We start from the raw sequence: 15,047 nt of genomic DNA, 5'->3' as shown, positions 1-15,047 counted from the left end.
CCTTCCCAGATATTCAGCTGTAATACGAGAGGGCCAGGCCAACTGAGACGACATCCACCCATAAAATTGTGCTTCTAGCGAGGCCAGCTTCACGGGCATATGACCCGCTTAGGAGGGCCCCGAGTTTGGTTTAATACTCTGCTGTTACTGTCTTGAAATTCTTATTTTTTGAAAAAGGGCCTTGCATTTTCATTTTGCACTAGGCCTTTCAAATTCGGTAGCCAGTTCTAACGTCTAGAGTCTAAGATCGGTCATGTTCCAATTCGGGAATTATAAGACCCTGGGCCGAACAGAATCTAAGTGTCTTTTATCTCCCAGATGCTGTGAGGCTTTGCGCTCACCATTCAACGATTCCAGGGGCCTTTGTACTACGTTCTAAGAGGCTTTGTTCTCCCCCTTCTAAGATGCTCTGTTCTCAACGCTCTACAGTTCATAAGAGTCTGAGCCTGACATTCGTTTGCAAGGTTCCCTCCTCCTTCCCCTGGCTCCTTGAACAGGGCTGGTGCCCCCTCAGGCGGCCAGCCTGGGTCACTACGCTGAGTGTGCGTCCCTACTACCTTCAAGATCTAGCTCCAAAATTTATACCCATTTCTCAGACAAACTTTGACTCCCTAAAAACCAGGACCCAGAAGATCGTGCAAGATCCTCCCTCCTTTAATGATCCCAGGTTAACTTCTGGTCCTGGACTGGAGAGACAAAGTTAGAGATTGCGAGCAAAGACTCCAGAACCAGACTGCCTGGGGTGAGCCCTAGCTCTGCCACGTTCTAGCTGTGTGACCTTGGAAAACATGCTTGCCCTCTCTGTGCCCCACTTTCCTTAGCTGTCTAATCGGGGCTGTAATACTGTCTACTGCATTGAGTTGTTATGAGGATTAAGGGAGATGTTTGTCAAGTGCTTGGCGCACTTCCATTATAAAGAGCCACGGAAGGGTCTGATAAATAAGTTAAAAATAATCTTGTGAGTCCTATGGAGAAAAAAAATGAGTCTGGATTTTAGTATAGATAAACTTTATTCAATCCTCCTCTTGTTTAAGACAGATGTAGACTGTCATTTATTGTTGTTGTTCAGTCACTAAGTCATGTTTGACTCTTTGCAACCCCATGGATTGTAACCCACCAGGCTCCTCTGTCTGTGGAATTTCCCAGGCAAGAATGCTGGAGTGGGTTGCCATTTCCTTAAGTTACATTAATTTACCAACAGTGGGGAGATGATCAGGTTGATGAAAGGGGATATGGAAAGCTCGCTCTCAGACAAGATTTTCTTGGCAGTAAGTGTGTGGGGTGATGTCAGGATTGGTTTTCATCCCGGCTGTTTGTGCAAGACCAGTGGAACCATTTTCTGTGTAACATGTTGGATCTGGAGCTGACTTAGGGTTCTGGTCACCAGCCATTTCATTTGGATAAGTATTCCTAGGAAGATAAATAAAAAGAGAATTGCTCATGATCCAATTAGGGAGTAAAACCAAAGATTTGAGACAAGAGTGCAGCCAGCTGAGAGGGTTCCAAATAGGAGATGAAGAGAGATCCTTAGTAGGTGGAGTCAGAAGAGTGGTAGAAATTTTGTGGATTTCCTTGTTGGCCTTTGGATGGTGGTGATGATGATATCTGCAGAGTTCCTGGGAATGAACATACTGCACATGACTCCTGATCTATAGATGATAGGGTAGGGGGAGCTTCCTGTGCAGATGGAGCTCTGAGCTGGGAAGGGTCTTGAAAGGGAGTATGGAAGGAGGGCATGGCAACCGAGTCTAGTATTCTTGCCAGGATAATCCCACGGACAGAGGAGCCTCGTAGGCTGTGGTCCACGGGGTCGCAAACAATCAGACACCACTGAGCAACTGGGCACCCATGCACACAGACACCCATGGAGAACTAAGATCTCACATGCCACGTGATAAAGCAAAAAAAAAAAAAAATTAAACAATGTAGCTAATTGTGGCATCTCATCAAAATCATTGCTGGGCCCTGAGGGCAGTTGAGAGGTGAATGGACTATGAGATACTTAAGGGGTGGGGTGGCCCCTGTATCTACAAAGCTGGGGGTAGCATGCCCATTAATGGGGATGGTCATTTGCCTCTGTGAGTTGAGGGGTGTTTATGGATGCAGAGGAGAAGGTCTGCTGGAAGTCACCAGGGAGAATGAATCCCAGGTTCAAATTCCTTTTATTTATTTATTTAAATATTTATTTGGCTGCATCAGGTCTTAGTTGTAGCATATGGGATCTAGTTCCCTGATCAGGGATGGTACTCAGGCCCCCTGCATTGGGAGCACAGAGTCTTAGCCACTGGACCACCAAGGAAGTCCTTCAAATTCCTTTATTGTATTTTAAAGCTGGACAGGCTCAAGTCCAACGTCCCTTTTCTTTATAGTACCTGTAGGTGTCTCTCTTAAGATTAGGCTTAGTGGTTTCTGATGGGCCAATAGGATGGCTTTTTACCTATTTATCTCCAGGTGCTTAAGTAGCAGGACCTTAAATTGGATTGTGTGGATTTTTTTTTTTCATCCTCATGTTGGACTCTCTTAGAGTTCTGTAATCAAGCTAACATGATTTTTTTGATCATCTAATTTCTGACCTCAGGATGTTGACAAAAGTCGTGGCCAGGATAGAAGCAGTGTGATTATCAAGGATCAGGCCTGAGTAGTCTTTTCATCCATCTCCTAGCCTGCTCTATCACTGCAGATGGATTTGGCCCTCTGTTGTCTACCCTTCTGGATTTTAGACCAGTCAGTTTTAGGAGAAACATTCAGGATTGGGTCTAAGAGACATGCCCCAAACGTGTGGGCTTGGAATATGCCTCGGAGGTGTTCGGGTTTGTTTGGAGATCCTCATTGACTAGGGTTCATTCAACTTTTTCAAATTAAAGAGCTGCAACTCCCCAACTGACCAGCAGATGGGCTAATTGATATAAATTGGGAAGACATGGAGCCTAAGCTCTAGGTACTAGCCTAAAGTTTTGTTTTGTTGCTAAGTCGTGTCTCTTTTGTGACCCCATGGACTATATAGCCCACTAGGATCTTCTGTCCATGGGATTTCCCAGGCAAGAATACTGGAGTGGGTTGCAATTTCCTCCTCCAGAGGATCTTCCCGACCCAGGGATCAAACCCACATTTCCGGCATTGCAGGCAGTTTTAAATTGGCTGCTGAATACTATCCTGGTTATATGGGGCTCAGGAAAATCTTTAACTACGGTGTGTAACTTCGAGCGTGACCAAGGTGTATAGAGAGCTTGGCTAAGCGCATGCTCTGATCGTTTGCCTTCAGCTCTAGGCCAAAAGTCTGGGTGATAATGGGGAGCTAGGGCAGTGGAGGACAGGGGTCAAAGGACAGAGGTTCTCTCTGCCTACAACCTTCTGGGTGAAGGTGAACTGCAAGAAGTCAGCTTAGAAGAACTGCCCCCAAAGACACCCAGGCTCATGCTAGGCTGCCCCATCCTCTTGGGCTCTCCCATTCCAGCCCTCCCCACTCTGGGTCCTCACTAGTCAGGAACAAGCCTGTCTCCCCCACTGGATGGTGAAGCCGCTGAAGGCAGGACCTGGGCTGGCTTGATCACCACCATGTCCCCAGCATCACCCCACACAGTGTGACAAATGGATGAGCCAGCGAATGAGAGAAGTCATTATATCAACTTATAAGAAAATACCAACTACTGTGTATCGACTTTCTACCATAGATCAGGTGTGCAGTTAGTAGCAATAACACCAAATTAAAAAATTAAACCATTAAGCCATGAGATTACTTGAGCTTTTCTAAATCCTTCACCCCTCCGATCATATTCCTTCTATTTCTCCTCCATTAATTTTCCCTCTCCTCTTTATGCTTTCACATTGTTTCCCTTTCTAGTCTTCCCTCCTGGCAGTGCTCCCTCTGTATATTTTTTTATCCGTTAGTTCTCCTTCCAAAACTCCTCTCCCTTCAGTGCCCCTCCCTCCACTCCTCCTCCATCCCATCGTTTTTCCAGATGAACTCCATCTTGGTGAGCAACAGACTCAATAATACGAGAGTGCGGTGTGGCCAAAGACCAAGGCCATAGGGCCAGAGATGAGTCCATTTTAATTGCTGGGGAATTAACTTTGGAAATAACCCCGGCCCCTGCCCCTCCCCCGGGGGCGTGTCCAAGTTGGGCAGGAAACTGCTTTCCTCAGAACAGTTCCATCACTGGTAAGGTGTGAAGCGCCGCTCTCCAAGCACGCAAGGACAGCATCACGAGGCAGCCAGAGTGGGAGCCCGAGACCTCAGAGGACACTGATGCGCTCGGCCAGCCCCTGCATCTCGTGGTCCGGGGGTGGGAGGGTCCCACGAAGCACCCGGTCGGCTGGCAGCCCCGGCCCGGGTAGTGGGTGCTCTGCCAAAAACTGCTCCCAGCGCGCATCGTCACTCTCGTGCGTGATGTACCGCTCGCCCATCTTCCCTTCCAGTTCCCGGAGGTCCAGCCATGTCTGGTACTCCTGGGCCGGGGAGAACAAAGATTAGTTTCGGTGTTGCTCAAGGGCAGCCAATAGTTGCCGGAGCATCGCCCCCATGGGATCTGCCTACCCCTGAGAAGCCGGATACCGAGGACGGTGAAGCCACACCCTTCACAACCTACCTAGCCAATTAGCTCCACTTCCTTCTACAGCCCAGCCAATGGGAGGCTCAGCCACATTCCTAGTTCAGCGGGAAAGTACCTATAACCTAAACTACCTTAGTATCCAATAAGAGATGTGGTTCCACGCCTTCCTCTATCCCAACGAATGACTCAGCCATTCCCACTTGGCTCTCAGCCCCGCCCCTGAATCACCTGTAACCATGGGTGACTGAGAGACTTGTCCACGCTGTAGCGCTTGCGCATCTTCACCTGCAGCAGGTTGTTGATGAGGTCGATGGCTGCACCGGAAGGAGAGAGACAGTTTAAATCCTGCGGGGTGAGGGGCCGCCCCTCCTTCAACAGGCACCCCACCCTACTCACCTGTCATGGGGGCCTTCCTTCAGTGCAGAAGCCCCACCTGCACGAATCACTCTCCCACCTATTTCCTCATTAAACTACACATGTATCCCCATCCCTCACGTTGGGTCCTACATCTCCCACCAAGTCTCTACCTCAGTTTCCCCATTCCTATGTCACCTTCATTGGTTTTGTCATACACAAGCATGTACAGGTACATTTATACTATATTTCACTTAGTATTTTTCTTTAAGCCAACTCATTTACCCAAGATTGCTGGGATATGGACAAAGCAAGTTGGTTAAATATATATATATATATATATATATATATATATATATTGTGTATAGCATGCTGCCATCTGTGTAAAAGGAGAAATAAGAGAATGTATGTACCCATATCTGCTTGGATAAGTATATAGACTTGTAATACACACTGCCTTTGGGAAGGATGTCAAATAAAATAATAAGAGAGAAAAAAAAGAAAAAATTTTCATTTTAGACCCTTTTGTACATAGAAAAAATTTGAACCATGTACATAACCCTTGGAAAAATAGGTAGAATTTGGTTTTAAATCAATTCACTTTTTCAACTCACTTTTTAAGGTGAAAATACACAAATATATATATATATATATTTATATATATAATCATATAAATATGTACTTTATATAAAATATAGGATACAGAATTATATAAAATGGAAACTTTCTATCACCCTGGTCAATAGAAATCCTAAGATCACTTGCCATGTCCACAAAAATAAAATGAAAAGAAAACAATGTTATGAGATGCTAATCAGTCACCAGTTTCCTGCAGAAAGCCCAGAGTCAGAGGCCTGCTCTCTATGAAAAGGATTAGTGAGTGTCAGGCATTCAAGACAAGCTAGCACTCGTCCAAGGCTCCCTGCTTGATCATGAGCCTTGAAAGACAAGGCCCCACTGTGTAAACTCCTCTGAGTATAGGCCTTGTTCTCACAGGCTCCCTCACACACACCCATCCACACTCAAATTCACTCACATACACCGGAGGACACACTTTGACTGAGGGACTCTGGATCAGGTCCCAAAAGACAACCCCTTACACTGCTCCAGGGCTCAAGTCAACCCACCTCCTCACTGCTCGGTGCTCATCTTTCTTGGGCCACCAACACCTTTTCCTGCACTGTGTAACCCCCTCTGCCTGCTCCATGAGGTCGCACCCTCTATGCCCCTCCCCCTCCTCTTCATGGACCACTGGACCACCTTCTTTCATGATCCCTTCTCTCCAACTGATTCCAGTATTCCCAGAACCTAGGACAATCAGTACTATGCATGAAGTAGACACTCAACACATACTTGTTGAAGAAACTCTTAAGGATGAGCTTTGTTTTTTGTTTTTTTTTTCTCTCTGCACCTTGTGTCTTTTGGAATCTCAGTTCCCTGACCAGGGATTGAACACTGGCCATGGCAGTGGAAGCACTGAATCTCAATGACTAGACCACCAGGGAACTCCCAAATGCTTGTCTCTTTAACTAACCTCCCTCCCACACTTCTGTCTTCCTGAGCTTCTGATTTCAGAACCTGCCCTTTGTTCTAACTCATTTAAGGCATCTTCACACACCCCAGTATCTTAGCCTCACCCTTGGCTCACCCTGACACCTGGCTTTGCCCCAAAGCTGGGGGCCCTCAGGAGTCAAATTTCCCAGACCCGTCTCCAAGTCAGCAGGAGCATCACAAAGACCATCAGCACTACCAGGCCACGATGCCAAAGCCCCTATATGCAGAGACCCCAAGGTCCACCTCTGTCCTGCCCCCTAGCCCCCACCCCCATAGTCCCATGCTTCTCCCAACCTCCACCTGCTCTCAGATTCCAGGCCTGACTTTGGTTTCAGGGTCAGTCCTTCCCTTAGAAAGCTTCAGAAACCCTCTGTGGCCCTGCCACTCCTTTAGTGAAAGTGTTAGTCACTCAGTCATGTCTGACTCTTTGTAACCCCATGGACTGTAGCCCATCTTCCAGGATCCTCTGTCCATGGAATTTCCCAGGAGAGAATACTGGAGTGGGTTGCTATTCCCTTCTCCAGGGGATCTTCCCAACCCAGGGATCGAACCCAAGTCTTCCACATTGGAGGCAAATTCTTTACCACCTAAGCAACCAGGGAAGCCCTGCCCCTTCTCTAGCTAAGCCCCTAAATCAGCTCCCTCCATCACTGGATCTAATCCCAGGGCCCAGGCCCATCTTCATCCCAGTCAAGCCTCCAGTACCTGGCGAATTTGCCATGCCCTTGTTCCTCAACCCTGCCGCCTGGCGCCACTGCTTCTGCGGGGTTAATCCTTTTGGGGTCATAACCCCAAAGACTTCAGACTCCAGCCAACACCTTGCGAGGACCTGTTCTTTCTCCTAGCCACCCCGCCCTTTGACTTTCTCGGGTCTAGTCGTTCTCCCCGCCTCGCCCTAGACAAACCAAGTATTAATTAATAGCCTCCAAGGTGGTAACTGTCTTAATGTTCCCAGGGCACTTCCTTCCCAACTCACGTAACCTAGTCTAGGCCTGAGTCTTCGGACCCTAGCTCCATACACGTGCTGAGTCCCTCCCCCAAAGTTCCAGGTCTCCGAGCCTCCCTTAAACAGCATCACTAGGCTCCACCCTCACGGCCACAGGCCTCCTCAGGGCGGCCCCGCCCATTATCCCCACCACGTCCCCACCGCGGGGCCCCGCCCCTCGCCTGCGCCCTGGAGTCCAGCGAGCCCCGCACCTCCGGCCGAGATGCAGCTCCAAGGGCAGGCCGGGTACATGAAGGCAGCATTCTGGATCTGGTCTTTGATGTCCTCGTCCTCGTTGAAGGGGAACGTGCCGCTGAGGCTGACGTACATGATCACGCCCACCGACCACATGTCCAGCGAGCGGTTGTAGCCCTGGTTGAGCAGCACCTCGGGCGCCAGGTAGGCCGGCGTGCCCACCACCGAGCGCCGGAACGACTTCTCGCCGATGATGCGCGCGAAGCCGAAGTCGCACAGCTTCACCTGCGGAGGCGAGGGATAGAGGGTCTCAGGGCGTGTGGAGGTCGTGCCTCCCGCATCTGTGCTAGCGTGCCGCCACTACAGAATCCCAGACAAAATCGAACGCTGGTTCGAATCCAGGCTCCTCTGCTCACTGGGTGACCCTGGGCAGGGGGCTTCCTCTGTCTGGGCCTCCGTTTATTCATCTGTACGAGGAGGGGGAAGATCCTACCAGCGCCTATCTCAACGGGCTGTCGTGAGGATTATATGGACTTCATCCATCTAAAGCTCACAGGACAATAAATGCCCGACCTGCAGTGAGGGCTCCGTAAGGGCTCCCTGCTACTATCCCTCTGTCATGTCGAACAGGTCTCAACCTTCTTCTGCCTCTGTCTCCTCTTTTGCACATGGCGATGCTAACAATCCCTACCTTAAAGGGTATTAGTATGAATTGAAAGAGTAAATACGTGGGAAAATGATAGAAGCAGCAGCGGGCATAGAGCGAGCCTCAGGGATCACAGCAGAGGGACAGAAGTTCTCGCAGCCCCGTTTTTGTCTACCGGGTTGAGGATGTTAACAGCAGCTGCTGATCAGGCTTCCCTGGGGATTAAAGGGCACTCAGCATGTAAATAGTTGACCATGGCATCCATGGAAATAGGTGTGAACCTACCTTGCCCTCTTTGGAGGCAGTCGAGGGTCATGAATAGGCTTCAGAGCCAGCAAGTTCTGGGTTCAAGTCCTGTCTGCTGCCTACCAGTCCATAGGCAGCTGCCACCTCTATTCATATACTGTCCCTCCCCTACTCAAAACACTTCTCTGGTTCACTACTGCCCCAAGCCTCTATTGCCTTCAAAAACAGCAACACCCCAACCCCTGACCCAAATCTCAATGTGACAGCCATACCACCCTTTCCTAGGATCCTTTGCCCTTTTAACAGACCTTATAATCTTTTACTTTTCTAAGATCCACCCTTTTCTACCTATCTTATGATGGAATATTACATGGCCATAAAAAGAAGTGAAGCACTGACACATGCTATAACATAAATGAACCTTGAAAACATTAAGGGAAAGAAGCCAGTCACAAAGGATGACATATATTATTGTATATTCCATATATGTACACATGTAGTACACAATATATGGAATATACAATAATATAATATGTCATCCTTTGTGACTGGCTTCTTTTTCTCAATGTTTTCAAGGTTCATTTATGTTATACATGTGTCAATAGTTCATTTCTTTTTATGGCCATGTATGATGGGCTTCCCTGGTGGTTCAGATGGTAAAGAATCTGCCTGCAGTACAGGAAATGCAGGTTCAATCCCTGGGTCAGGAAGATCCCCTGGAGGAGGGCATGGCAACTCACTCCAGTATTCTTGCCTGGAGAATCCCAGGGACAGAGGAGCCTGGTGGGCTATAGCCCATGGGGTCATGAAGAGTCGGACACGGCTGAAGTTACTGAGCACACACACACACACACACACACACACAGAAGTGTTTGTTTATTCCATTTACATGAAAAGCTCAGAACAGACAATCCACAGAAAGTAGATTAGTTATTGTGGGTGGGGAGATGGTGCGATTGGGGAGGATGTTGGCTAAGAAGCATGAGGTTTCTTTTGTGGTTATGAAAATGTTCCAAAATTGATCATGGTGATGGTTGCACAACTCTGAATACCCTAAAAGCCACTAAATAGTATACTTTAAAGTGGTAAATTGTATAGTATGCACATTATATCTCAATATAACTGGTTTTTTTTTTTAAGTACACCACAGGGCCTTTGCACAGGCTGCTCCCACTCACTAGAACACTTGTCCCTTCCCCTCAAAAAACCTACTGTTTCTTCAGATAAATTGTCTCTGACCTTCCACTGGGCTATACAGTTTGAGCTCGTAGAACTGTGCCACAGAACTCATCACAGATATAATTACGTTCTTGTGACAATTTGACCAATATTTCATCTACCCTCTATGAGCTTTGCCGTCCAGCATGGTGGCCACATGTGGCTGCAGAGTACTTGAATGTGGCAAGTGCAGCCGAGAAACTATTTTTTATTTAATTTTAATTAATTTACATTTTAAAAGGGGTCCTAGATTTTTTTTATTGGAAAAATTTTAAATAAGCTTGGAACAACTTGGGTGTATCAATCTACTTTCCCAACTGTTAACTTTCTGAAATCTAAGTGCAAAATCAAGTATTTCTCATAGAAATCTATTACCCAAATTGAGATTTACTTTAAGTGTAAAATACACACCAGATTTGGAAGACTTAGTAGGAAAAGAAAGGATATTTCATTAATAATGTTTATGCTGATTCCATGTTGAAATGGTAATATTTAGATATACTAGAACAAAGTATATTAGCAAAATTAATTTCACCAGTTTCTCTTCAGTTTCTAAAATGTGGCTTACTAGAAAATGTAAAATTGTAAATAGGGTTCACATTATATTTCTTTTTTTATTAATTTATATTTATTTATAAATTTATATATTTATTGTAAATTATAAGATTTAATTTCTATGGAACCTCTGGTTGTGACCTATGAACTATTAGTTGCATTATGTGGGATCTAGTTTCCTGACCAGGGATTGAATCCAGGCCCCCTGCATTGGGAGCTGAGTCTTAGCCACTGAACCACCAGGGAAGTAAGTCCCAGTACATTATATGTCTAGTGGATATTACTGCTATAAGTTACAGTTTCTCATACCCTGCACTACTGACATTAGGGAAAGATAATCTTGTATTATGGGGCTATCCTGTGCACTGTTGGATGCTTAGCAATCCCTCCATGCCAGTAGTAATGCTTCCCCTCAAACAGCTTGTGACAACCAAAAATGTCTCCAATGTTGTCAAATATCCCCTGGGGTGCAAAATTAGTCCCAGCTGTAAACCAGTGGGCATGGAGATGGGGCTGTCTCTACTTACTACAGTTCCTAATGCTCCAGCATGCAGCTTGGCACATAGTAGGCACACAATAATTTTTAGTTGATGACCAAAATGAACTTTTAAAATGAAATGAAATAATCACACAAGAGAGATAAGGAAGCAAAAACTTCACAGGGATGTGGAAGGGCTAAATGAGAACCTGTAGCTAAAAGCCCTTAAACACAGTGGGCACCCAATCAACTTTAGCTGTTATAATCATCACCCTTGCTCAATCTGGCTTTGCCTCAAGGGGATTCTCATCCAACCAGTCAGAGCCTCATCAAAATTGTTTTCCTGGGACCTCCCTGGTGGGCCAGTGGCTAACAGGCTACATTCCCAATGCAGGGGGCGTGGGTTTGATCCCTGGTCAGGGAACTAGATCCCATATGCTGCAACTAGAAAAGATCTCACATATGGAAGGGAAGATTGAAGATCCCACGTGTGGCAACTAAGACCAGGAGCAGCCAAATAAATAAATTAAAAAATATATTAAAAACAAACAAAGAACACCAAAAAAGCTGTTTTCCTAAGAGATCCACAGAAGAAATTACCAGTTGCTCCGCTCCAATATCTGTTCTCTGCTTCTCCCCTTAATAAAAATTCTCGATTTTTAATGCGCCACACGGCCGCTCAGAATGAAAACTACATTTCCCAGCAGCCTTTGAAGTCCCACGTGATCAAGTTCTGACCAATGGAATGTGAGGCGTGCCCCGTGCAAGTTCATAGTATTACCTTAGGGAAGGAAAGGGGTGCATCTATTTCTTCTACCCGGTTTCTTTCCTCCCCCACATTATCCTTTTACATTTAGGAGGTGGGGAAGCAGCGGCGCAACATGGACCATGAAGACCAGGCAACGCCATAGAGAGGCCACAACAAGACAACAGGAGCTGTGGTCCCAACACCATTGCACTGCTTTTTCACCCTCAAAATGTTATACTAGTCCCTCCGTGAGTGAGAAGCAAGCCTCTGTCTCACTTAAGCCATTATCTTGGGTCTCTGTGGCTGATTAATTATCTTGATTAACACAGTCCCCACCCACCGTTAGTGTTAGATGGACTTCCCCAAATAAGGAGGGGACATTTCTGACCTGAGGAAATGGGTCGGCTGATGACAGCAACACGTTTTCTGGTTTCAAGTCACAGTGGACGATATTCTTGAAGTGAAGGTGTCTCAAAGCCACCAGGATCTGAGGGGAGGAGATGGCACCAGTAAAAGTTAGAAAAGTCCCTGCTGTGAGAGTCTGCCTTCAGCAGCCAGCCCTCCAAACCCCATCCATGCCATCACCGCCCCCCCACCCCAGCCCCCGCCCTGGACCAGGGAAGGCATCGGAGCACCAAAGAAGCTCAGAACCCCAGAACCATTTCAGTCAAAGATAGAAGTTTGACATATAATTCTAGGGAGACTGAACTTGAGCAGGGGGTTTAGGAAGATCCTGACACCCTCTGACATGCAGATCCTGCTGAAAAAGAGCTATGAATAATGCAGCGGTTTCAAGGAGGTGCTATTGTGTGCTTCCATTTTTTAAAAAAATATTTTTCACGCATTAAAAACCTGAAATACTAAACAATTACAAACAATGCCAATATGACATATTATAAATCAAACATAACACCCTTAAGAGGTGGGGGGATTTGAGAGCCAACCTGGCTCCACACTTGCCTACAGCACACTTGCCTACAGCAAGTCACCTTATCTCTCTCGGTCTCAATGTTCTCACCTGTAAAATGAGGGTGATAACAGAAACCATCCTCATGGGTTGCTGTGCATTTTAAGTGAGTTGAGTGAGGTATAGAAAGTGCTTAGGGCAATGTCTGGCACACAGCAAGCACTCCATGTGAGTTATTATTATTGTTGTTTTGGTTATTATTCTTGTGATGGCCTGTTAGTGGACACGTTCCTGTAAGTGTTTCAAATCAAACTTTTCCTGCTGTAGCTGTTAATTTAAGAATATTCTATGATGGCAAGGTGAGCTGACTTAAACAAACAAAAAAACTGTTGGGCTTCCCTAGTGGCATAGTGGTAAAGAATCTATATGCTAATGCAGGAGACATGGATTAACTCCCTGATCTGGGAAGATCCCACATGTTGCAGAGCAACTAAGCTCATGAGCCCCAACTATTGAACCTGGGCTCTAGAGCCCGGGAGCCTCAACTACTGAAGACCTTGAAGCCAAGAGCCTGCACTCCACAAAAAGAGAAGCCACTGCAATGAGAAGCCCACACACTACAACTGGAGTAGCCACTGCTCGCCAGAACTAGAGATAAGCCCAGGCTGCAATGAAGATCCAGCACAGCCAAAAATAAATACATCAATAAAATTAAAAAAAAAAAAAAAAGACTTACCATTTGTAACTACTTATCTATGGAAGCCATGATTTTCCTTGATTCTACATAACTCAAACAAAATATCAAATTGTCAAAAGTGTGACATAAGCATGAAGCTGTAATTTATATCTCAGAACTGAAATATTTGGACTTTTTCATTGTTTTCATGGATGATTTTTGACTATGGAAATGCTATTTGAAAGCTACTGCTGAGGTCCAAGTTCCTCACTCTACAGAGAGGCTGGGGGTCCAAAGCCATATATGGACATCCTCTCCTACATAGCTTCAGTTTACTGATTTTCCCAACCACTAGTAAATATGGTGAACAAAGAGGGTAGATGGGAAGCTGGACAGACCCAGGTTCAAACCTTGGCCAGACAGCTAAGCTACCTAGCAGTGTGCCCTTGTACCTGTATGACCTTGGGCAAGACCTAGGAAACCCCTCAACCTCAGTTTCCTCATCTGTAAAATGGAGATTATAGTAATACCTACCTCGAAGATGGTTGTGCAGTTTATAAGTTCATGAGGTATAGGGCTTAGCTTAGCCCAGGACTTGGGGTGGGGCAGGCAAGAGGCAAAAAGCAGAAATCTGCAGAAAGAGAAAGAGGGAGAAGAGCACAGACAAAAAGAGAGAAAGAGATAAAAGACCAGAATGAAAGAGAAACTGCCTCAGTTGCTGAAGGCAGGCAGTTTTCTCTCCCCACCTGAAGTCCAGATGGGCCTGTCTCAGTGAATTTCTATCCCCACCCCACAAGCCAGACTGACAAAGGCAGACAGCTTGGGAGAGCAAGAGTGCTGGGCCTGGAGAAAGGAAGCCAGTACAGGAAACTTTTCAACCAACAGAGAACATGTTCCAGAATCAAGTGTAGGGCCAGCCAGGTGGGAAGATATTTCCAAGAAGGCTGTGAAACCCCCAAAATGAAAGTAAACACCACAAACAAAATGAAGAGGAAAAGAAATACCAGGATAAAAGATGGGAACAACACAAGCAACAAAGATCCAGGGTCCTTCATATACAAAGAGCACTTTACAATTCAATAAGAATAATACAACTGAAAAAAAAGGCCAGAGTGCATAAGTGAAAGTGAAGTCACTCAGTCGTGTCCGACTCTTTCCGACCCCATGGACTGTAGCCTACCAGGCTTCTCCATCCATGGGATTTTCCAGGCAAGAACACTGGAGTGGGTTACCATTTCCTTCTCCAGGAGATCTTCCCGACCCAGGGATTGAACCCAGGTCTCCCGCATTGTAGGCAGACACTTTACCATCTGAGTCACCAGGGAAGTCCAGAGTACATAAAGTACAGGTCAATAAACATGTGAAAATATGCTCAACCTCACTCATAATTTTTAAACCACCAAATGAAGCCATATGAAGTATTGTTTTTCCACCTTTAAGACTAGTGATTATATTGGGAATTCCCTGGCAGTCCAGTGGCTAGGACTCAGCACTTTCACTGCCATGGCCCAGGTTCAACCCCTGATCCGGAACTAAAATCCCTCAAGCCATGTGGCTTGGGGAAAAAAAAAAGAACTGGTGAATATATTATCCAGAGTAAGGACTGAGAAAATAGACACCCTCAAACTCTGTTGGTGAGAACAAAGATTGAAAGAGGTTTTAGAGAATAACTGGGCAACACTTTTCAAAAAATTTTAAGCACATTTCCTTAGGCTTGGGAGTCTACTATTTGAAACATGTTCTATTGAAATCCTCCCACCAGAGCCTGTCGATGTTTGTAGACAAATGTTCACAGGCTGTTGTTTGCAGTAGTGGGATAGTGAAACCAACTACATACTCAGCAACTGGAGAATTTGGTGATATTGTCGTGGGATACAATTAAGAAAAAGAGAGTTCTGCTAACTACATACTGAAATAGAACGGTCTTTCAGAAGC

At 46.0% G+C, this 15,047-nt stretch overlaps 1 protein-coding gene across 1 annotated transcript in view; it reads right to left on the bottom strand.

The window, feature by feature from the left end:
• Positions 1 to 4,007: 4,007 nt before the first annotated feature.
• PRKD2 (protein kinase D2) overlaps positions 4,008 to 15,047 on the bottom strand; it is a 32,405-nt gene continuing 21,365 nt past the window's right edge. Inside the window, exons 15-18 of the mRNA XM_070450670.1 lie at positions 11,918 to 12,016; positions 7,656 to 7,923; positions 4,779 to 4,864; positions 4,008 to 4,446 (exon numbers count right to left, since the gene is read on the bottom strand). Of these exons, the coding sequence (XP_070306771.1) occupies positions 4,234 to 4,446; positions 4,779 to 4,864; positions 7,656 to 7,923; positions 11,918 to 12,016 (666 nt within the window). The 3' untranslated portion in view covers positions 4,008 to 4,233. The remainder of the gene's footprint in view (positions 4,447 to 4,778; positions 4,865 to 7,655; positions 7,924 to 11,917; positions 12,017 to 15,047) is intronic.

The sequence above is a fragment of the Odocoileus virginianus genome, chromosome 20 (genome assembly GCF_023699985.2).
Source record: "Odocoileus virginianus isolate 20LAN1187 ecotype Illinois chromosome 20, Ovbor_1.2, whole genome shotgun sequence".
Classification (NCBI taxonomy): domain Eukaryota; kingdom Metazoa; phylum Chordata; class Mammalia; order Artiodactyla; family Cervidae; genus Odocoileus; species Odocoileus virginianus.
The sequence above is the reverse complement of the archived record's forward strand: the minus strand, read 5'-3'. Positions and strand labels throughout refer to the sequence as shown.